Source organism: Megascapheus bottae, chromosome 2, assembly GCF_031878675.1.
Source record: "Megascapheus bottae isolate mThoBot1 chromosome 2, mThoBot2.hap1, whole genome shotgun sequence".
Lineage (NCBI taxonomy): Eukaryota > Metazoa > Chordata > Mammalia > Rodentia > Geomyidae > Megascapheus > Megascapheus bottae.
Genome location: NC_143510.1, coordinates 83,970,760 through 83,992,880, shown reverse-complemented (window position 1 = coordinate 83,992,880; position 22,121 = coordinate 83,970,760). Strand labels below are relative to the sequence as shown.

Here is a 22,121-nt window from a genome sequence, read left to right as displayed (position 1 = left end):
GGATGACAGGCGTGAGCTTTCCAAGTTCAACGCAAGTTCACCCTTTGCAAGGAGGAACATCTGGATCACCGCCCACGTGGGGAGGGTCTCACCCAGGAAAGGGTGACCCAGGCGGGACCTGGAACCCAGATGCCAGACCAGCCACCCACTCTCCCAGCTCAGAGTCATCTGATTGGGAAGAGCCACGCTTCGGGTGGTAACTACCATGCCACCTGCGGAGAAGGGACGGGGTGGGAAACGCCACCAGAGAATTCAGCAGGACAGTGCGGGGAGGGGGGGGTGGACTGACAAACCTGTTATACCTGCAGAGGAGGGGGTTTGTGTCTGCACCTGAAACAGCAGCCGACCTGAGCGACGGAGAGACCGCGCTGAGTTCCTGCTACTAATGAAGGCGCCAAGAAAGGACCGGGCGCCGTCCCTCCAGCCCGCCCGGCCGGCCGCCCGCCCTCCCGCCCGGCAGGCCGCGCTTCGGGCCCAGGGTTCCAGGCACTCCGGCGGTGAGCCGCATCCACGTGGGAGGGAGCCCGGGAAACCACGCTCTGCACCGGCCGGAGGAAGCGCGGTGGGAAGACGGTGGGCGCCGAGCTCCAGCTCGCGCCGGGACCGGGATCCAGGCAGCCCCCGGCGTGGGGAAGCTGCCCCCAGGCTGGCCGCGAAGCCGCTCCAGGCCCGCGGAGCCCGAGGCCGCGGGGCGGAGCGGAGCCGGCGCCGGGGCGGGGCCGAGGCGGGGCCGGGGCCCGGCCGGGGCGGGGCCCGCGCGCGCGGGCGGCGCGGAGGGAGGGTGTCACGCTGGGGGGAAGCGGCTCGCGGCGGAGGGAGGGAAGGCCGAGTCCGGGAAGCGGAGCTCCGCGCTGGGACTGGTTCCTTCGCAGCCATTTTCTGTCCAACCAAACAGCCGATTGGAGACGGGAGCCAACCAGGGCTGCATTGGAGGTTTGTGTCTCGCTTCGGCCAATGATCGCTCCTAAACCGACTCCTCTTTAGCTCGAATGAAATGTCCGTCTCCTCCCGGCGCCGTCCCCGCCGCCAACGCCGCCGCGGCCGGGGGCACTTGCCTCACCACTGCCGCCCGCCCGTCCGCACGTCCTCCCTCCCTCCCGGCCGAGCGGGGCCGTCGTCGGGCCCGGCCGGCAGGCGAGGCCGCTCCGCTCCGCTGCGGGCCGCGGCGGCCGGGGAAGCGGCGCGAGGCCGCGGCGCGGGTCTTTGTGCGCAGGGCCGGCGGGATGCGGGCCAGGCGGCCTTCCCGCGAGCCCCGGAGGGCCGGGAGGCTGCGGAGGCTCCCGGCGACCGCCCCTCGCGGCGGCGCCCCGGGCCGGCTCCATTTTGAGCGTGGAAGCCGATCCGCGAGCGGAGGACGACCCTGGCCGGCCTCGGTGGCCCCGACGCTTTGTCTCCCGCGCCCGGGCGGGCGTTGGGCGCGGGGGGCGGGCGGCGGGGGTGAAGCGCGCCGGGGGGCGGCCGCTGGGCACACGCGGGGTTGACAGGCCGGCGGGGGGCCGGGGAGGCTGCGGGGCCTCCCCGGGGGAGGACGGGGGGGCTGGGGGGGAGAGGAAGAAGCGGCTCCCGCTGGCCCCGCCGTCCGGCCCGCGCGTAAAGACATGCAGCCATCTGGCGGCCCCGGGACCGGCCCCGAAGGTGGGACGGGAGGAAGCCTCGGGGGTCCTCGCCGTCGCGGGCGGGAGGAGGCGGGGGGTGGGGGGGGCCGTGCCGGGTCCTCCGGGAGCTGGCGTCTCCGAGAACAAAGAATTTAGAGGCCGAGCACCCTCCGATGGGAGGCTCGCCCGGAGCGCCGTAACCGGACCCCGTAATCCGGGCTGGGTCGCGGGGCGGCCTTTTTAAAAATGGCATCCCGCTCCTCCCGCATGGTCCTCGGCTCGTGTCACCCAGCACCCGGGGCCGCCTCGGCTTCTCCGAGCGGGGAAAACTGGTCAGGCCGCCAGAAGTGATGCTGGTGAGGTCGACGGATGAGTTCGCGAGCGGCATCAGTAAAGAGGGGTTCAGAGTTTCCCCCGAATCCCGTACGTGGGACCTCACTCCTCCCGGCTGCTGCCGCTCTCAGCTCCGTGGAAGGATTATACCCTGCGGGACTCTGGTTGTTGATGCCAAGGAATGGAGGTTGGAACGAGGCGACTACTGCTTTTTTTGGATACAGATTTGCATTTCTCTGAAACCTTGAGCTTTTATGTCTAATCTGCTTGTAAGAAAATGTACACCATATGAGGCGATTGTGTTGGTCTTTCAAGTAGTCAGTCAACTGGGTGAATTGTGCAGTGTGGATATCCAACCCCCACCCATTCTAGGCAGGGTAGATAAATAGGTGTAGCCCCTATTTTCTTGGGTGTTTTGAGGATTTCCTCCCCCCCCCCACTCCCCCAAAGCATGGCCTGACTTTTTTGTTTTCCCTCAGGTACAACACAACATTTTTTTTCTGGGTAGTTGTGATTTAGCAATGCTTAAGAAACATTAGAAATTACTTTTAAGATTATAGCAGATGTCAGGCAATCTTTGCTGCCTGGGCCCTTAATGGCATTTTAAAGTTTCAATTCAGAGGGTATATATATATATATATTTTTCCCCCTTTATATTTATAAATTTCATGCTTGAATGCAAACCATTACTTCTTGTAAACTCAGCACTGAAAGGATGGGTTTTGAAATCACTCCCCTCCCCTCCATATTTTTTCTTTTAACTGGAGAAAAGGAAAAGTACATATGAGAAATAAAGGCTTAGGGCCTGTGGCCTAAACTGTAATCCCAGCACTGAAGAGGCTGAAGTTGGAAGGAGGTTTGAGCTCCAAAATGAGACCCTGCCTCAATGAAAACAAAAAAAGAAATAAGGGATGTAGTATTGCAGTAAGACAAGTATAATTTTAGCCAGAATTATAAAAAAGGGAAAGTCTTGACTGTGGGTTGTTTGTTCTGATATGCATCATGTGTCTTTCCAGCACAATCTAAGTCATTCGGTTTAAAAGTATTAAAGTCTGAGAGACAATTTTCCTCTTTTGTCTGAATTTCACTTTGAAACCATTAAGAGACATAATCTCAAAAAATTAGGCTGATAGGTTATTTGTGCCTTGGTTATTAATATTTCATGTGATTTCAGTCTAGCAAGTTGTTTCTCTCATATGTTGTTTCTCACCATATGGTGTGTTGTGATGGATCTTTATGAGGAAATAAGTTCAGGGTTATGTTGGGAAAGCAACATAAGCATTCTCCATGAAATTAACTTTTTTTGGTAATTTCTCTAAAATCTTCCAATTCAAACTTTGGGATGTAAAAAAATACATTCCATTGACTAAGGCTAGAAGGTACATTGTATGCCCTTTAATAAATTCACTAGAGCTACTGCTGGTGGCTCACTCCTGTAATCCTAGCTACTGAGGAGGCTGGGATCAGAGGATTGTGGTTTGAAGCCAACCAGAGCAGGAAAGTCTGTGAAGACTCTTTATCTCCAATTAACCACCAAACTAGCCAGTCATAAGTGGAATTATGGCTCAAGTGGGTAGAGTGCTAGCCTTGACCAAAAAAGGCTCAGGGACAAAACCCAGAGCCTGAGTTCAGAGCCCAGGACTGGTGATAATAAATTTACTAAAAAGAAAGCTTATTGGCCCAACGTTTTATTAATAGATGTTTATTATTTTTATTTTTTAGGTTGAGGCACCTTTTTAGACAGTTTGTTCCGAAGTGCCACTGACAACATTGTTCTGACAGGATTTCATGACCGTAAGTATGTTTTACCATTTGTTTTTTAAAGTTTTGTTACAAGGAGTAATTGGCTGGAAACAGAAGTTTAAGTGTTGCATGGGAGATGCTGATACAAGAAATGCCCTTCACTTGAGACTCACTCCCTCTGCTTCCTCACTTTCAGTTACTTGCACACTTAACTGCTTCCTGTGGGAACCTGAGGGCTGCTGAGGCTACATCATAAAATGCCTGTCCCATGCTGGCTGTAGAGCTAGTAGGGCCTTAAGTCAAACCTGTGCACAACAGGAGAGGAGAGGAGGGAGCTGGTGAGCCTTGGCTGTGTCTAAAGGCTGATGTGATTTGGACCAGTGAAGGGTGACACATCCCAAAGCATTAGCCTGGAGGCTGGATGACTCTGGTTTAGGGCTTAAGAGTTAAAGGAGTTTTGTCCATGCTGAGATTTCTCAATTAGGAAAAGAGCTACCGCTTGGCCCAGCTGGATATTGAGTTGTGATTCTCCCAGTCTGTGACCTTAGGCATGTCACAATTTCTGTGATTGCCTAACTCTTCAAATGAAAGAACTCCATGGGCAATCCCTATTAAGGTACATTCTAATAGTAAGGTGCATTCTAGTCAACAGAGAAGAGTTAAAAGCAAGTTGCTTGTTAAAACTGTGAGAATAAGGATTGCATTCAATACAGAAGTCCTTCAGAAACCTTTAAAACAGCTTCCAGAGCTGGTGAGACAGTGTTGTGGTGGCTAGATTAGTCTTAACACATGGTTAAGCTGGTCTGGGTGGTAATGTAGCAGAAAAGAAAAGACAGGGTTTTCAGAGGTAGAGCCTGTGATGAAGCTCCGGGGATGACATAATCCCTTCCTCCTTGAAGAGTAGGGGGTGGGGCTTTGTCTGTGCAAACAAGGTTTCCCTTGCCTGCTTCAGGAATGCCGGGTGAATTTTACTTTCCAGTAGCCGAAGTGTGCAGGGATGGTAGCTTATGTGACAGCAAAATAGTGGTGATAGATGTGGGATTTATGAATATAGAGGCGATATTTAATGAGCTCATTAAGAATGTAATGGAAGAAAGCAAAAACAACTGCAGGTTGAAACATTCAGTTATGGGATAGGGGAGAGAATAGCCCAGGCAAGCTGATTGCTTTGGAGGTCAAGGAGAAGAGGACTGGAAGCATACGTGTGGGGCCAGCAATGCCAGCACTGTGCAGCTCAGGGATGAAGAGCACTGGCATCTTGTCATGTGGTTTCAGCGTCATGATAGCGTTGACTAGCACTTACCAGATTTTAAATGGAAATGGAGAGGTATGTGAAGACCGAGCCACACGGGGTGTATAGTAGAATGAAAAAAACTGAGCTTGCTTAAGGGAGAGTAATGATACACTAGAGAGAGGAATCTATGATTTCTTATCCTCAAAGAGATCAAAGAAATGTGATCTAGAGAGACATAAAAGCGTAAGTTGTGCAAGAGAGAAAAAACTCTGCCTGAGAACCACAACTATATCGGAAGGACTAAGCTGATGTGCTGAGTTGTCACTGTGTGTTATGTACATCGCTGAGTGGTTTCTATACAATAGCTTCTTACATTCATTCTTCCTCATTTCAAAAATGAGGAAGCCGAGTGAAACCCAACAAAGCTGCTGCTTGTTCATAGACACGGTGAGTACATGGAGCCACACTTGAGAGCAAGTGCTCCTAGCTGCAGTGCAGAGTGTGTAGGGACTGTTTCAGAAGACACTTGAAGTGCTTTTAGAAGATCTTAGAAGGACAAATGAAAGATTCGCTATAGAACTACAGAGAAAAGTAACAGGAGTGTGTTCTGTCAAGTACTCCATGCAAGGTGGGGGATTTCAGCAGGGTCCAGTAAATGTAGACAGAGAACAGCATTGTACAATGAATGCACAATGAATTACCAGGATGGTTTAAATACTTGTATACCAAAACTAGGGTAATGCATTAGCCAGCTGACCACTTATTTCTGGTTCATAGTCCTGTCATTTGAATTAATTTAATGAGTTTCACCTACATTTGTTCATGTTTACCAATTCCCCTTTATCAGAACCTTTTCTCCTACCTTCTCCCTTTGTTGCCTGGATGAAATCCAACACTTCAGCTCCGCTGTTCGATGCCAGGCCTGTAGGTGTCACAACTAGATCAATCAGTGCCTTTGTAAGTTCATGGCCACCCATGTCTGTTGTTCCTCTGTTGCCCAACACTTCTGTCTGCAGTGACAGGTAATCTGTCTCCACAGCAAGGGAGAATTCCAGCATTATCCTTGATCCTACCTGGGGCTTTTAGTTAGCCAGGGATCAAGTCTAATTGATCTAACCTCGTAAGAAGCTTTCTAGTCCCATTAGTTCTCAGGATCTCCAGAGCTCTGGTGACAGAGCAGATGCTGGAGCAATCACCAACTTGCCTGCGTTCATGTCCTTAACAGTAGTGTTCCAAATCCCTCAATCCTGCTAACCTTCTGCCTTTGTTCCTGCTCCCCTCCAGGTCATTTTCTGCCCTGGACAGAATTCTGTATTGGTTGAACTAATTTCAAAGTCTGGCTGGGCATCAGTGGCTCATACCTGTAATCCTAAGCTACTCAGGAGGCTGAGAACTGAGGATTGTGGGCAACAAAAGTCCATGAGACTCTTATGTCCAATTAACCACCCCAAAAAGGCTGGAAGTAGAGCTGCGGTTCAAATTGTAGGCCACTAGGGTTGAGCACAAAAGCTCAGAGCCAGTGTCTAGACTCTGACTTGAAGCCTCAGGACCAGCACACACAAGTCTAGTTTGTACTCCTGGCCTAAAGCTTCCCTTGGTTTGCTCTTATCCACAAGGCACTACTGATGTGGTCACCATTTAGCGAATGCTAGTCCCTGGTACTGTATTCCTGTTTGCTTCTATTTTTCCCCCCTCTGCCTGATTTGTATTCATTTTTCAGCTTAGTTAAAAATGCTTTTTCCTACTATAACATTGCATGGGTTCTCTAGCCCTTTGAGAAGGAAGTCCCATATGTGGTAGCAAAGCCTCTTTATTTTTCTCAATACTTGATTCTACCAATTAGTTGGTCTATTTGTAATTATTTAATAGCTATGTATCATGTTTACTGAATATTTACTTGTATTATTTCTTACCCTACACAGAAGCTCTGTGTGGTTAAATCCTTTTTGATGTCTCATGACCTAAAAGTAGTAAGGAATTGAAAGTAGCCTGTATGTTATGAGTACCAGTGGACAGTGCTCTCTGCCCCCATGCCCTGTCCCCCAAGGTTACCAAGGTTATCTAACATTTGTTCTTTCTGCCTGTTGACATCAGAGATCTTATCTATTTTATTGACTTCCTCATGACCACACATAGCATAGACATTAAATACTACATAGTCACTTTTTCCTAAGTGAATTTTTGTAGACAATTTTAAACCGACCTAGAAAGAAAAACCTTTGAAATGGATCTAACAAGTTTTTCCCCACCATTCCTTATTTAAGGAGAATGGCTAGCGTAGAAAATGGGTCAAGGGTTAGGCTGATTGGTTGACAAAACAGTTAAGTCAACATTCATTTTTGGATTGTAGAATGGGGGAAAGGTTCCAGCATCCTGGGGAACATTGGTATTAAAGTCTGTCGAATTTGATGGTGGAAAGATAGAGGAAAGGAACAGAAGGTGTGAAGTGACAGAAAAGCTAAGACTTGGAGAACCAAGACGTGTAAGGCATAAGCAGGAGATGTGCAACTTCCAAAGAGAATGATGGGGGCCGCTGGGGTATGTTGAATGCCAAGCACTCTCGTAGCAGCTTTTTAGTTGTCATTTAATTTTGACAACTCTGAAATACCTTCAAATTTTCAAGGGGACTATTGATATTAATTAAATGGTAATCTTGCATGATTGAAACTTTTTTTTTTGGTCTTTAGCATCTTTGTGTTATATTTATGAGCTAATCTGAATCCACCTTGTTCATCAGCTAATTTTTAAAAGAGTGATATCCTGCAGACATTCATTTATCAAAGAATTTCTGCATTGACTTTTCTCCCCCCATGAAGATTTGTTTTTAGTTGTAGGTTCTGAAACTCTTGTCCTAAACCTTGACTATCCTTAGGTGGTTTAGCCCACCTCATGGACCATCCCTCCATGGCTAGTGAGTCCACCACTGTGTGCGTGTCAGGCCGTACGCCCTAGGCCTTCTCAGCATTGCAGGATCAAAGTACAGTTTATGTCTGGACAATGATTCCCATTCAGCCATATTCGTTTAAGATTCCAGTTTTCTTTTGAGATGATTATAGGAATGTTGCAGAGAGTTAATAGAGGGTCAGAGTCAGCTTATTGATTCCTTAACCTCTGCTAAGCCACTAAAAAGTCACTGAGCAAATAAGTTCCCTATGTTTTTATAAATTGTTAAAGGCACATGATTTCTATTTTTCTGCCTCCTTGAAACAACTATCCAAATGACAGGAATATATCTACATCTACAATTAAATTAGATATCAAAATCAATAAATGCATAAAAGAAGTTATTGAAAAGTTATTGAACACTTTGAAATTAGCTCAGTACTTTAAGAATTAGATTAAAAAACAAAAATTCCAACTGAGGCCAGGCACCGGTGGCTCACACCTGTAACCCTAGCTACTCAGGAGGCTGAGATTTGAAGATCGAGTTATAAAACCAGCCTAGGCACAGAAGTCCATGAGACTCTTATCTCCAGTTAACCACCAGAAAACTGGAAGTGGTGCTATGGCTCTGAGTAGTAGAATGCTAGCATTGAGCTGAAGAGCTCCAGTGCAGCGTCCAGACCCAGAGTTCAAGTCCCATGACTGACAAAAAAGATAAAAAGAAAAATTAATAATAATAAAAACTCAATAGTATGTCCTAGGCCTTAATAAATATCTCTTGTTTGGCCTGAAAGGAGATGGGATTTATATTTCATCTCTGCTATATTCTTATTCAGGAAATGTATGTCAAGTTTTAATATCTATTCACTTGGAGCTAGTTGAGTGCTGTTTTGAGCAGTAGTATTTGCAAAGCAGATGCCTTCCAGAATCTATCTGCTGCTGGTAGAATGGAATAGAGCCAGTTCAGAGCTTATGGTTCACTTTTTCCAGATTTTCCCTCTTAGAATTCCTTTAACTCTTAATCAAGCAGACTTCTTTTAAAGCAATCATTATAAAAAAGGGTTAGGGCATGGTTCAGAGGTAGGCACCTCCTAGCAAGTGTAAGACCCTGAATTCAAACCCCAGCACACCACAGACAAAGAAAAATCATAGCCATTCTCATTCTTGTCTGTGGTTATATATATTTTTTTCTTTATATACAGGTTCCCAAATACTTCTCTCTCTTTCCCTCCCTTCTTCGCTCCCTCCCTTTCTCTCTCTTTCTCCCTCCTTTCCTCCCTGCCCCCTCTTTCTTTCTTTCTTTCTTCTTTTTTCTTTTCTTTCAGAATTGAACATTTAAAGAGCTAGGAAAAGAAAAAAAAAAGTATTTTTTTTACCAGTCCCAGGGCTTGAACTTGCCCTGGTCACTGTCCCTGAGCTCTATTTGTTCAAGGCTAGCCTTCTACCACTTAAACCACAGTACCACTTCCAGCTTTTTCTGTAATTAATTGGAGATAAGGGTCTCATGGAGTTTCCTGCCTGGGTTGGCTTCAAACCATCCTTAGATTATAGGCATGAGCTTCCAGCACCTGGCAGAAATAAACTTTTGATCACTGAGCTGTCAGAGGCTTATTAAAAATGGAAAGCCAGACTTCAGGAAGATTATGAACTTCGGCTAGCCTGGGCTACCTGGCTAGACCTTGTCCTAAAAACTAACTGCTAGTCCTATTTTGGCTGTGCTTGGCATTGCAGGAATGAATGAGGTAAAGTCAAGGTAGCCTGGATACACATTTGAGGATTAGACAGTTGAAGAGAAAGTGGCATGTTGTTTACATTAATTTCCTTGTTTCCCTTTTAGCTGTATGCTTATTAAGATTGACTAATTGGCAAATTACTGAAAAGTTTGAAGCGGAGAAATAGAGATGATTCCTTTAAAACTTAAAGCTATTAAAAATGTAAAGGACCCATCCTGTAAGGGTTTTTTTTTTGGTTGTTGTTTTTGCCAGTCTTGGGGCTTGAACTCAGGGCCTGAGCACTGTCCTTGGGCTTTCTCAAGAGTAGAGCTGTACCACTTGAGCCACAGCACCATTTCTGGCTTTTTCTATGTATATGTGATAGTGAGGAATTGAACCCGAGTCTTCATGCATGCTAGGCAAGCACTCTATCACTAGGCCAAACTCTCAGCCCCCCATCCTCTTTAAGTTTTATGAGCACTGAGTTTTGGCTTTAGTATAGCTTTTCCTGAGGAGCACTGAAAGGCTTTCTTCCCTTCTAGATGGATGGTGACAGTTCTACAACAGATGCTTCTCAACTTGGGATTTCTGCCGACTATATTGGAGGAAGTCATTATGTTATTCAGCCTCATGATGGTAAGAAAGCTGCGACTGGAACCAAATGTGTGCATAGGAACAAATTGGAAAGTGGACGTTTATTCATAAGGTAGTCTGTTACTTTCCACAGGAAAGTTAGCAATTTCATGTCACAGTCCACTGAAAATCTACAAACTCTAATTTTTATTAGAAATAGTATGAGTCCTAGGAGAAGTTTCTAGTATCAAAACATACTTAAAAAAAAAAAAAGTACTAACTTATTATTGAGTTCCTATTTTAAGTATTACACTTGAGAAAATCTTAGTTGATTGAGTAAATGTTATCTCAAAGGATGGGTTAAATTGCTATTATATTTCTTGTTCTTTTTTGTTTTTTTCTTTTTTGCCAGTCTTGGGCCTTGAACTCAGGACCTTGGTACTGGCCCTGAGCCTCTTGGTGCTCAAGGCTAGTGCTCTACTACTTGAACCACAGTGCCACTTCCAGCTTCTTTGAGTAGTTTATTGGTTTATTGAAGATGAGTTTCACAGGGACTTTCATGCCCAGGCTAGATTCGAACTACAATCCTCAGATTTCAACTTCCTGAGTAGGTAGGATTACAGACATGAGCCACCAGCACCTGGCTTGTATTTCTGGTTCTTATGACAAACTTATTTTTGTTTTTCGTTGTTTTCATTTTTTAGTTAGACTTTACCAGATACTGGAATGCCAGTATTACATGGCCAATCAGAAATAAGTTTGCTTTTGAAACATTTTGATTAAAAATTTTAAGATACATTTTAGAAGGAATTGTGACTGGATTGCTATACATCTTAAAAAAGATTCTTAGTTTAGATGATATATATATATATATATATATATGTATGTATATGTATATATACATGGGGGGGTCATGGGGCTTGAACTCGGCCTGGGTGCTGTCCCTGAGCTCTTCAGCTCAAGGCTCCCACCTTATCCCTGGGCCTGAGCACTGTCCTTGAGCTCTTCAGCTCAAGACTACTGCCCTACCCTTGAGCCAAGACCCACTTCCCTTTTTCTAGAGGTTAATTGGAGATAAGAGCCTCAGGTTCTTTTGTGCACGGGCTGGCTTTGAACCTTGGTAAGTCCTGTACTTAGTCATAAGAAGTTGCTATTGGCACTGTGAACACTTCAGTTATATTTAAATCTAATTTAAATTTTGGGCTCTGTGAGAAAGCTTGAATCATTTACTGCTGTAGCTTTGTTTAGAAAACTACTACATTAGTGACTTAACTGGGTCCAAAATATTCAAATCTAGTCTAACCCTTTTTATAGGAATATATATATATATATATATATATATATATTCAATTTTTCCCCCCTCCTTGTCCTGAGCTTCAGCTCAGGGCCTGAGTACTGTTTTTGGACTTTCTCAAGGTAAGAGCTCTACCACTTGAGCCTCAGCAGCACTTGTAGCTTTTTTCTAAGTATGTGGTACCGAGGAATTGAACTTGGGTCTTTGTGCGTGCTAGGCAAGCATTCTACCACTAGGCAAAACTACCGGCCCCTATATTTTATACTGTATTTTATAGTAACTTTATGTAAACTTGGCTTTAGAGGTACATACAACCTCTCAAACAAGCAGTATTCAAAGAGCCATAGGTTACAGTCTGCAACTAAGTCAGGTAGTGAAGCCTCCAGGGAAGGTGCTGTACCAAATCATAGGACACACAAAACTTAACCACTGGCATCGAAGACCAAAAATCTAGTAAGAAAAATGAGAAGTGAAAAGGACAGGGCACAGAGAATCACTGTGGCATTTTATTGAAGGCAGGGTGCTAAGGGATGTTACTTAGTGGAGCTCTCTGCAGGCTAGATGGGCAGGGTTTTACTGGGCACGGCTGAAGATGAAAGGATTGGAGGCAGTGCATTGGGAATTAATGAACAGCCTCATTCCTGAGAGAGCTGTGCAGAGATTGACATCCTAACCCCAAAAAGTAGTAGAAAATGAACTACAGTAGTTCTTACTTCAGATCATTTCACATAGTCCTTTCTACCTTGAAGTAAAAATTGAGTCTTTAAACCAAATTTCTTTATTTCTTTAGATACTGAGGACAGCATGAATGATCATGAAGATACGAATGGTTCAAAAGAAAGTTTCCGAGAACAAGATATCTATCTTCCCATTGCAAATGTGGCTAGGATAATGAAAAATGCCATACCTCAAACGGGAAAGGTAATGTAGAGCGGATGTAACTAGATTTGGTAAATGACATAAATACATAAATGGACCCATAGTTAGCTATTGATTCCAGTTGTTCTGCCTTTTATATTTCTAACCTACTTAGTTACGCAGTAATGTTCCATTTTATCTTCTGCCGTGTCCCTATAAACTCCTTAATTCACTGGAAGTAGGTAAAGAATATTTTTAAGAGTAGGCATATTGTCAGACCTCTCAGGTTTGGGTATGTGAAGTTGTAATTCACTGTATAGGCAAAATTAAGTTAGATTGGACTGATAGTTACTGTAAAATTAAAAAAAGAAACCTTTCTGGGCACGGTGGCTTACACCTGTAATCCTAGCTACTCAGAAGGCTGAGATCTGAGGATTGCTGTTCACAGCCAGTCCAGGCAAGAAAGTCTATGAGACTTACCTCTAATTAACCACCAGAAAACCAGAAGTAGCACTGTGGCTCTCAGACCTGCCAGGGAAGAATTGTTTTTTATAATGAGGTGGTATGTGTGCACTTCTTGAGGAAAATTTTTCAACAAATTCAAACCTGGCATTTTATATCCTTTGAGGTAAAAAATAAATGCATACATATATAAACAAAAAACCCTCAGTTCTGCGCAAGTCTTAAGTGCAGTTATATCTATTTCCTATGAATGGTTGAAATTCCTCTGTTGTCACTGACTAGTTACTCTGAATCTGGAGGTTGGGATTGTGTGAGCAGCCATTGTGTTAATGTAAGGGATTCAAAACGTGAACTGTTACCAGCTAGAAGTGCTCTTCTGAGTAGCCTTTTATTCTGGCAGATGTCAAGAAGGTGATGGTTATGTTTTATCTGTGGTTTTTATTTTCTCCAGATTGCAAAAGATGCCAAAGAATGTGTTCAAGAATGTGTAAGCGAGTTCATCAGCTTTATAACATCAGAAGCAAGTGAAAGATGCCATCAAGAGAAGCGGAAGACAATCAACGGGGAAGATATTCTCTTCGCCATGTCCACTTTAGGCTTCGACAGTTACGTGGAGCCTCTGAAATTGTACCTTCAGAAATTCAGGGAGGTAAGAAACAGGTCTTCAGAGTATTCAGCCTTTTTTTTTTTTTTTTGGTCTTTCCTGGATTTTGAACTCTGGGCCTGAGTGCTGTCCCTGAACTCTTTTTACTCAAGGCTAGCTAGCCCTCTACTACTTCTGACTTTTTGTGATTAGAAATAAGAGTCTCCTGGACTCCTTGCCCAGTCTAGCTTTGAACTGCAATCCACAGACTCAGCCTCCTAAGTACCTAGGATTGCAACTCTGAGCCACCGCACCCAGCTTAGGCTTTTTTTGGCGGGGGAGGATGGGAGAGGGGAGGTAGAATGGCAGTACTCAAAATCCTTAGTCCTATTGAGTCTTTTGAGTGTGGCTTCTCCTCCCATTCCCCCTCCGGTCATGGGGCTTGAACTATGGACCTGGGCACTGTCCCCGAGCTCTTCAGCTCAAGGCTAGCACTCTGCCCCTTGAGCGACACTTTGGCACTACTCAGAATTAAAGTCTACTACTGGAGCTTCTGACTACCCAGAGTGCTGATCCTCCTAAATGTGTTTCCCTGTTTTTCAGGGCATGACAGGCACACACTGAGCTCAGCTAGTGAGCTTCCCTTGAAGCTGGGATAACAAGCGTGTACCCCATGCCTAGTTTATTGGTTGCAGTACAGTGTTGTGAACTTTTTTATACTTTTCATGCCTGGGGTTGGCTTTGAACTGTGATCTTCTGAATCTTAACCTCTTAAGTAGCTAGGATTATATATGTGGGCTATTAGCTCTTGGCTAACCCTTTTTATTTTGTAACAAATTAGGTAAAATTTCTCTAGTAGTAGTATTTAATTTCCTAAATTATAATACTTAAATGGTAAAACACAGGGCTAGGATATACTCTGTTGCTTGCCTGCCACGTTTAAGACCCTACATTTAACCTGGCATTCCAAAAACCTTTCTTTTTGGGGGGGGGGGGGGCTCTCCTGGGATTTGAACTCAGCGCCTCAAGCTAGCTTTGTGGGTGATCTACCATCAAGCCAGGCATCTAGCCCAATTTGCACTGGTTATGTTGAGAGTGTCTCCTTTCCTTGCCTAGGCATTCGTTAGCCATCTGCCTACTTGAGGCATCTCATCCTAGTGAGAATAATAGGCACAAACTGCTGTGCCTAGCTCTAAGAAGCAAGCGCATTGTGAATTTTCTATCCAGGCCAGATTCAAACCACCAATCTTTCCAAGTAGCTAGAATTACAGATGTGAGCCACGGGCACCTGGCTTTTTTCTTTATTACTGTCTGTCGCATAGTTAAATAGTAATTAAAGGGATTGTGCATTCAGGCCATGATGTTGGGCAGAATATTTAAGTACTTGGGGCCTTGTTTTCTTCTATAAAGTGAGGCTAATCTCACCTTTACCCAAGACTTACTGTGTGGACCAAGTGAATGTTCAGAATTACCTTTTGCTGTTCTTGTTATTAATTTAAAGGAAGCAACATTACTGAGCCAAAAGCTTTTTAAATAATAATAGGAGAAAATTATAACTAATGCCATTATTGTTGATTGAATTCTTGTACATTTCCTACTGGGTTATCTTTGCCTATGGGTTTACTTTTGTGAAATGAATTGAGATCATAGCTTATTTATTTCTATACTTCAATTTGAATTTTTGTCCTAAACTCTTAATTTAGGAATTTTGAAGTCAAAATTACTGTTTTCCAGTTGATTGAGGAGTGAGAATGTCTGTCAGTGAGATATAATTTGGATCCTTTATAGATCTGTAAGTTGACTGACATTTTACAGACTTCATTTCAGTAAAAAGAGTTCTGTCATACCTTTGAGGAATTAAAATCTTATTTTTTATCCATAAATGCTTCAGATTTTCTTTTTTTTTCATTAAAGAATTTATTAACGTTGATTTTAACATATTTTAAATGACAAGTTTAACAAACAAATGTTCGAGGAGGAAATCTCTATTTACAATCACTGGGACTTAGTATTTAGAACTTAATCAAAATTAGGCTAACGGTTTGTATGTCATAGAAACATTAATTTATGAAATAAAACATGTCTATAGAGTCACAGGTAGGTTTTCTTGATCATTACTAATAACATTGTCTTGTAATGATAAATAGTACTTTGGGCCTCTTCATATATAATTTACTTTTATGATAACGAAGCTTCTAGTTTTAGGCAGTTAATATTCTCATTTGGCAAAGTTGAACTTGGATGTTTACGTGTTCTCTTTCCTTTGTCAGGCTATGAAAGGCGAGAAGGGCATTGGTGGAGCAGTCACAGCCACAGACGGACTAAGTGAGGAGCTCACAGAGGAGGCATTTAGTAAGTAGTCAGCAGTGCTGTCAGCAGATGGTGCCGGGCTGCATTTCTGCAGTGTCCTGTATGAGTGCCGGCACTAGACACCATTCTGAATGATTCTTAGTAGTCACTCTCTTATGTTGGAAGTCAGTGCATGCTATGGTGTTCTAACTTCCACACTAGTTTTTCATGAAGATTCATGATACCAGAATATTGAAAATTATATCTATAACACAAAACCTTAATGAATTTGCAGTCCAGAATTCCTTTTTCAATGCTAGCAGTATTATTTCACTGGGAAAATATATCTGTGATATTTGTAATTGTATGTGTTTAGACAAACTTGTCATCTGTAAAATGCTGTTTAGTTTTGTGGAGTGCCTCTGCTAGCCACGCCTTGTCTAATCATAAATGAGCAGATTTCTAAACATGAGGAGCTGCTAAAAATCACTTAAGAAATGTGAAGATACAGACTATTGAAGAGCACGGTAGAGGAAGTACTTTCTAGAGCGTGTGTGTGTGTGTGTGTGTGTGTGTGTGTGTGTGTGTGTGTATTTATTGGGGTGGGGGAGAGAAAGGGTCCTAGGGCTTGAACTCAAAGTGTGGGGCACTGTCCCTGAACTTGGAAATTATTTTTTGAGTAGAAATTTTGAGGGTTTATAATTTAACCTAAATTGTATCAGTAATGAAACATTAGTGACCTTAAACCAGATCATGAAAGTACATGTACTCACTTTCCTCTTTTGTCTTAGCTAACCAGTTACCAGCTGGTTTAATAACTGCAGATGGTCAGCAACAGAATGTCATGGTTTACACAACGTCATATCAACAGGTACAGTGCCATCCTTGTATTTTAAAGTGGACAGAGGGAGTGGAGAGTGCAGATCTGGGATGACAAGTAGACTTAATATTTTTATTCTACAAATGTTTATAATGTGTATGTTGTTTTATACTTTTTAATTCTATATGTACTTTTAAATTTTCTCATCTTAGATCTCTGGAGTTCAACAAATTCAGTTTTCCTGATCTGAAGACATGGTGGAGTGGGTACATAGTGGAGCGAGTGTACAGTTCTGGAACAGAGATAGTAGGGGGAGATGACTGTGAAAAGATGTCTCTTTGTACATTAAGTAGCTGTAATGTAGCTTCCTGATGCTTGACTAATTGAGGTGTTAATTCTGACTTGAGAATCTTTTTCATGAATAATTTTAAAGGAAAATTTGGATTTTAAAGGTATTAAAATATTTTTGTTTTGTACGAGAGTTTGTTGCTCTGTATGACGCCTGTATGCATTGTATATTGCAATTTATTACTGTCAGAGATTTGTAGACAGTTTCTTATTTTCATATTGAATCATGTTACTTTTGTAATTCAAGTAAGCAGCTGGGTTAATTCATGATGTTTGCCCTTTTAATAAAAATAGAAGGGTGGAGCTCATTTTGAATGCAAGTTGCCTTTATTATAAATTTGATTTTGTCTTGGCCATATAATACCTTGCATGGTAGCCTAGCTAGATTTTTAGCATATGCTGTATTTATTGAGATTACTTTTTTTTGTTAAAATATTCATAGCTTAAGCAGCACCATTTAAAAAAATATATAATTGAAGAAGTGTGAATAGAGAAGCAGATCGTAAAACCTGGTACCCACTAGCAGTGTTTACACTGTTCATTGTGCCTGGAACTTGTGTTAACACTAGAATCATTTTTGAGTTTTGTTACTATGATTATTACAGCTCCTTATTTTCAGTTTCTCCCTTTCATTTGGCTTTTTTTTTTCCAAAGCATTTATCTTCAAGTACTGCAGTGTCCTTCCTGAGAAGGAATTTTATAGTTAGATGGAAAATGTCCTTGCTCGTTTTATTTTTTTAATTAAAATGTCAGGTTTCCTGTTAAACCCTGGGAACTTAAGAACATTGGACATCATTATGGGTAGACTTTTGCATGAATGAGTGAGCAAACCAGAGAACCAAGTGAGTGCAATGAATGGTGGAAAAAGAAGCCTCCACCTCTGAGTGTGCTGTTTTCATCTTTGCAATAAACAAAATCTTAGATAATGCAACTTTGTATAATTTAGTAGTACGGATACTTGAACTGCTCCTTTTTTAAAGTGAGGATTTGTATTTTCTCATTCTTTTTGAGATAATTAACCTGAGGGTTTGTTTTTGTTTTTAATTTTAGTGTCAGAAACGGCTATTGTATAGTTTTCTTGGAAGGAAGTTTGAGTGGATGTCAGAGACATACTCAAATGTATAAGGCAGGAGCAATTTACCAGGAACATCGATTTTGGCCAGGAGGCGGCTTGGGAGCCTCTGGGCTCTTCCAAGGCAGTTTTCCTTCACTTCCCTTCTGCTGTTCAAAAGTGATTGTTACTACAGAAAAATACACATAGGATAAAAAGGAGAGGGTAGTTAAAAGCAAAATCTTGACAGTCATCCTTCTGTGTTGAAATAACCAATGTTAATATTTTGATAAATATCATTTGTCCTTTTACTTTGCTAAATATGTATATTTTTATAAAAAATGAGCTCATATTGTGAACACTGTTTTGTAACCTGCTTTTTTCACTTAACAATATATTGTGAACATCTTTCCCAGGTCATGCATAGTCTTCTGCATTATTTTTACTGGTTTTATTTTTATTGTGTTGTATGACTGAATCATAATTTATTTAATCATTTACTGGACATATTTATATCTTTTCACAGTTGTTATAAATAGCCATTCACTGATTTCTTATGTATATTCACGACTTTTCTTGAAATAAATTTTCAGAGGTAAAACTACTGGGTTACCAGGCATGCAGAATGTTAGGAATTTGACACATATAGTACTCTCCAGTTGATTCAGGTATTACGTCACTGTGTAGATGATGAGAGCACCTAGTCTTTGGTTTAAGATTTACATTCTTATGAAAATTGCTTTTAAGATTGAGTTATGTCTAAGAATTAAAATTAAAATTAAAAATTTTAATCAGCATATACCAAAACAAAATTTTAAACTTAACAAATTGCTAGTAACGGTAATTAAAACTCTAGACTAGGTCACACGGGGTCAGCTGTGCTTTGCATGCCCTTAATCCTCACATGGGAAAGAACTCTGGCAATCTGCCTGTGTCCAGGGTATACTGCCATCCATACACATGACAGATAGTACTGGCTTAGTGCTTGGCCTGTGAAGCATTTGTTATGATTTCTCTCCCAAAATGCTTTTTGTAATTTTGTAGATATTCCTTCTTTACTATCTGGGACAGAAGTAGGTTCTAGCCTTAAGTCTTAGGAGAAGAAATAACTTAAGTACCTTCTGTCAACCAGAGAGGAAAGTCCAAGGACAGTACCCAGGCCGTGAGTTCAAGCCCCAGGACTGGTTTAAAAAGAAGTGATGGAGCCATCCTTCTGAGGCAGAGCATATCTTTGGAAAATGGTTTCTGGGCTGGAGGTGTGGCCTAATGGAAGAGTGCTCACCTAGCATGCATGAAACCCTAGGTTCGATTCCTTGGTACCACATACACAGAAAAAGATGGAAGTAGCACTGTGACTGAAGTGGTAGAGTACTAGCCTTGAGCAAAAGTGTCCAAGAACAGTGCCCAGGCCCTGAATTCAAGCCCCAGGTCTACCCTCCCACCCCCCCCCCCAAAAAAAGGGTTATGTTTTGTATGTTCCTACCTCAGAGGGCTCAGTTGCACAATGTCAAAGTGCTGCCTTGCAGGACAGAACAAAGGAGAGAGTGCTACACATCCTGTAACATGGCCCAGCAAGCTAAGATTCCAGTGCAGACTTCACCTCTAAAACAGCCTAACTGCAATAACTCCTGTTAAAATCCCAAATGGGCTGAATCACAAGAAAAGTAAAATAAATGGTTTTAAAATGTCACCACTGGGCCTGGAGTTTGGCCAGTGGTAGAATGCTTGCCTAGCATGCACGAAGATGGGGTTTGATTCCTTGGTACCACATACATAGGGGAAAAAAAGCTGGAAGTGGCGCTGTGGCTGTGGCTCAAGGGGTAGAACTCTAGCCTTGAAAAAAGTGCTCAGGCCCTGAGTTCAAGCCCCACAACTGGCAAAAAAAAAAGTCACCACTGAAGAGGCAGTTTCCATTTAAAGCAGCCTCTAGGTGTCTGAAGCAAATACATTGTTTTCAAGGATTTCAATTTTCAGTTCAAGTTATTCTCATTTGCCAAGGAAAATAAGGTAATTCTGTGTGTGTGTGTGTGTGTGTGTGTGTGTGTGTGTGTGTGTGTACTCAAGGAACACTGAACATGACAAAACGACAAGACCTTCGCTAGAAAACTCAATAGTGTTATTAAGAATTGTTTGAAGAAACATGAGAGAAGGAGCCAGAAATCATATAGAAAACAATGAGAGTCTATAAGCCAAAATTAAAACTTTGAAAAAAACATTCTACATAAAATAAAAACAAGTAAATGGGAAGAAAAGTAAGAGAATTTAACAGGACAAGGCGAGAAGTTTGGGGAAAGATAAACTTACTTTGGTAAAGACCGTGAAAATAAATTATTCAAATTTAAAAGATTATCTTTTGATTATAACTCCTTAAGCTCAAAATACACCACTAAAGAAAAAAGATCTAAAAATACCAAAGATCTAAAACTGCTATCTAAGGAAGAATAAAAAAGATGAGGACAGCATTCACTGTCACTACATAGTTATAAGAAGTTCTATCACCAAAAGAAGATAGACTATTCTAAACTGACAATTTTAAACTAGTGTGTTATTCTCTGCATCTTAAAGCCATAAGGGAAAGTAAATACTGAACTTGGTTCATAAATCCAATTACACATTCAGCAAAAGAAGTAGCTTCTAGAATCTTTCCATGTAACTAGTGGGACATGTATATCCCACCCAGTGTACACAGGGCACAAGACAACACAAAAATTTAGTCAGATAAGTGAAACTTTGCAGATCATATTTTTTTTTTTCTGGCAGTGACATTAGTGACTGAACTATGTACCTCTGACAGTGAATATATTTTAAAAATAACTAGTGGGGGGGCCGGGAGGATGGCCTAGTAGAAGAATGCTTGTCTAGCATGCACAAAGCCCTGGGTTTGATTCCTCCATACTGCATGTGCAGAAAAGGCCAGAAGTGGTTCTGTGGCTAAAGTGGCAGAGCACTAGCCTTGAGAAAGCTCACAGCACCCAGGCCTTGAGTTCAAGTCCCAGGAATGGCCAAAACATAAATAAATGAATAAAAAGTAATGAGTGGGCAAAACATCAAGCCTCTAGGATTATTAAGTAAAAAATGTAAAGGTTGGGGCCGGGAGTTTGGCCTAGTGGTTAAAGTGCTTGCCTAGCATGCATGAAGACCTGGGTTCGATTCCTTGGTACCACATACATAGAAAAAAGCCAGAAGTGGTGCTGAGGCTCAAGTGGTAGAGCTCTGGCCTTGAGAAAGTCCAAGGACAGTGCTCAGGCCCTGAGCTCAAGCCCAGGACTGGCAAAAAAAAAAAAAAAAAAAATGTAGGGCTGGGAGTTTGGCCTAGTGGTAGAGTGCTTGCCTAGCATGTACGAAGACCTGGGTTCGATTCCTCGGTACCACATACATAGAAAAAAAGCCAGAAATGGTGCTGAGGCTCAAGTGGTAGAGCTCTAACCTTGAGAAAGTCCAAGGACAGTGCTCTGGCCCTGAGCTCAAGCCCATGACTGGCAAACAAAAGTAAAGGTAAGCTAGATAACCTGTAATCCTAGCTATTTAGGAGAAGGGTACAAGTAAGTTAATAATGAAAAGGGGACATTAAAACTAAAATGGCATTGAACTCTAAAAAAAAGATTTCAGGCTGGGAGTTTGGCCTGGTGGTAGAGTGTTTGGCCAGCATGCACAAAGACACTGGTTTGATTCCTCTGTACCACATACATAGAAAAGGCCTAGAATCATACAGTATGATGCTAAATGAAAGGACCTCTAAGATATAGAAACAAAAGCCATATAATTAGTGATTGTTGTCCTTAATGTACTATGCTATCTCTCATCTCTTTTGCTGTCCCTTGGTTATCTCATATTTTTACAGTATCTCACTTTGTTATCTGATATATTGGATATATTTGTATCTGGTTAGTTGAAATTGGATAGGGAAGGGGGGAAAACAAGATGAGGGGTGGGGGTGGGGGAAGGGAAATGGGGACCAAGACATGAGAAAGGGTATCAATGTATGTGAATTAATGCACCTTCTATCTTTTATCTGGCGAATATAATGTAACCCTTCTATTAATTACAATAAAAAAAAAGGCCTAGAAGTGATACTGTGGGAGAAGTGGTAGGGCTCTAGCTGAGAAAGCCCAGGGAGAGTGCCCAAGCCCTGAGTTCAAGCCCCAGGACAGGCAAAAAAAAACAACACAAAACTAATTTTAAAAAGCCCTAATATTCCCACAGCCTTTGACAAAACTAGGTGATTTAAAATCTTCCTAATGACAAAATGGCCTTGAAAAACTAGTTCTAGTCTTATACTTGAGAAATCTGAAAAACGTTTTTCATGGGACTAGGATAATGTTAGTTCTCAAGCCAGATACAGA

The 22,121-nt window shown here is 42.4% G+C and overlaps 1 protein-coding gene across 3 annotated transcripts; it reads left to right on the top strand.

Annotated features, from left to right (window-relative positions):
* The first annotated feature begins 806 nt into the window (after positions 1 to 806).
* Nfyb (nuclear transcription factor Y subunit beta) lies at positions 807 to 17,359 on the top strand. 3 transcript variants are annotated; one of them, XM_090328534.1, is made up of 8 exons: positions 807 to 933; positions 3,651 to 3,722; positions 10,043 to 10,136; positions 12,158 to 12,288; positions 13,139 to 13,336; positions 15,541 to 15,622; positions 16,351 to 16,430; positions 16,592 to 17,359. In XM_090328534.1, exons 2-8 carry the CDS (start codon positions 3,717 to 3,719, stop codon positions 16,622 to 16,624), a joined length of 624 nt encoding a protein of 207 aa, XP_090184660.1. In that variant the 5' UTR covers positions 807 to 933; positions 3,651 to 3,716; the 3' UTR covers positions 16,625 to 17,359. The 3 variants fall into 3 exon arrangements, with proteins under 3 accessions (XP_090184660.1, XP_090184661.1, XP_090184663.1); XM_090328535.1 differs by lacking the exon at positions 807 to 933 and adding an exon at positions 1,532 to 1,635; XM_090328537.1 differs by lacking the exon at positions 807 to 933 and adding an exon at positions 1,806 to 2,115.
* Positions 17,360 to 22,121: the final 4,762 nt, after the last annotated feature.

Excerpts from the sequence above, each read along its gene's own strand:
- Nfyb (XM_090328534.1), top strand. Across the intron at positions 10,137-12,157 it reads TGTTATTCAGCCTCATGATG|ATACTGAGGACAGCATGAAT; the intron begins GTAAGAAAGCTG and ends TTATTTCTTTAG. Across the intron at positions 16,431-16,591 it reads ACACAACGTCATATCAACAG|ATCTCTGGAGTTCAACAAAT; the intron begins GTACAGTGCCAT and ends TTCTCATCTTAG.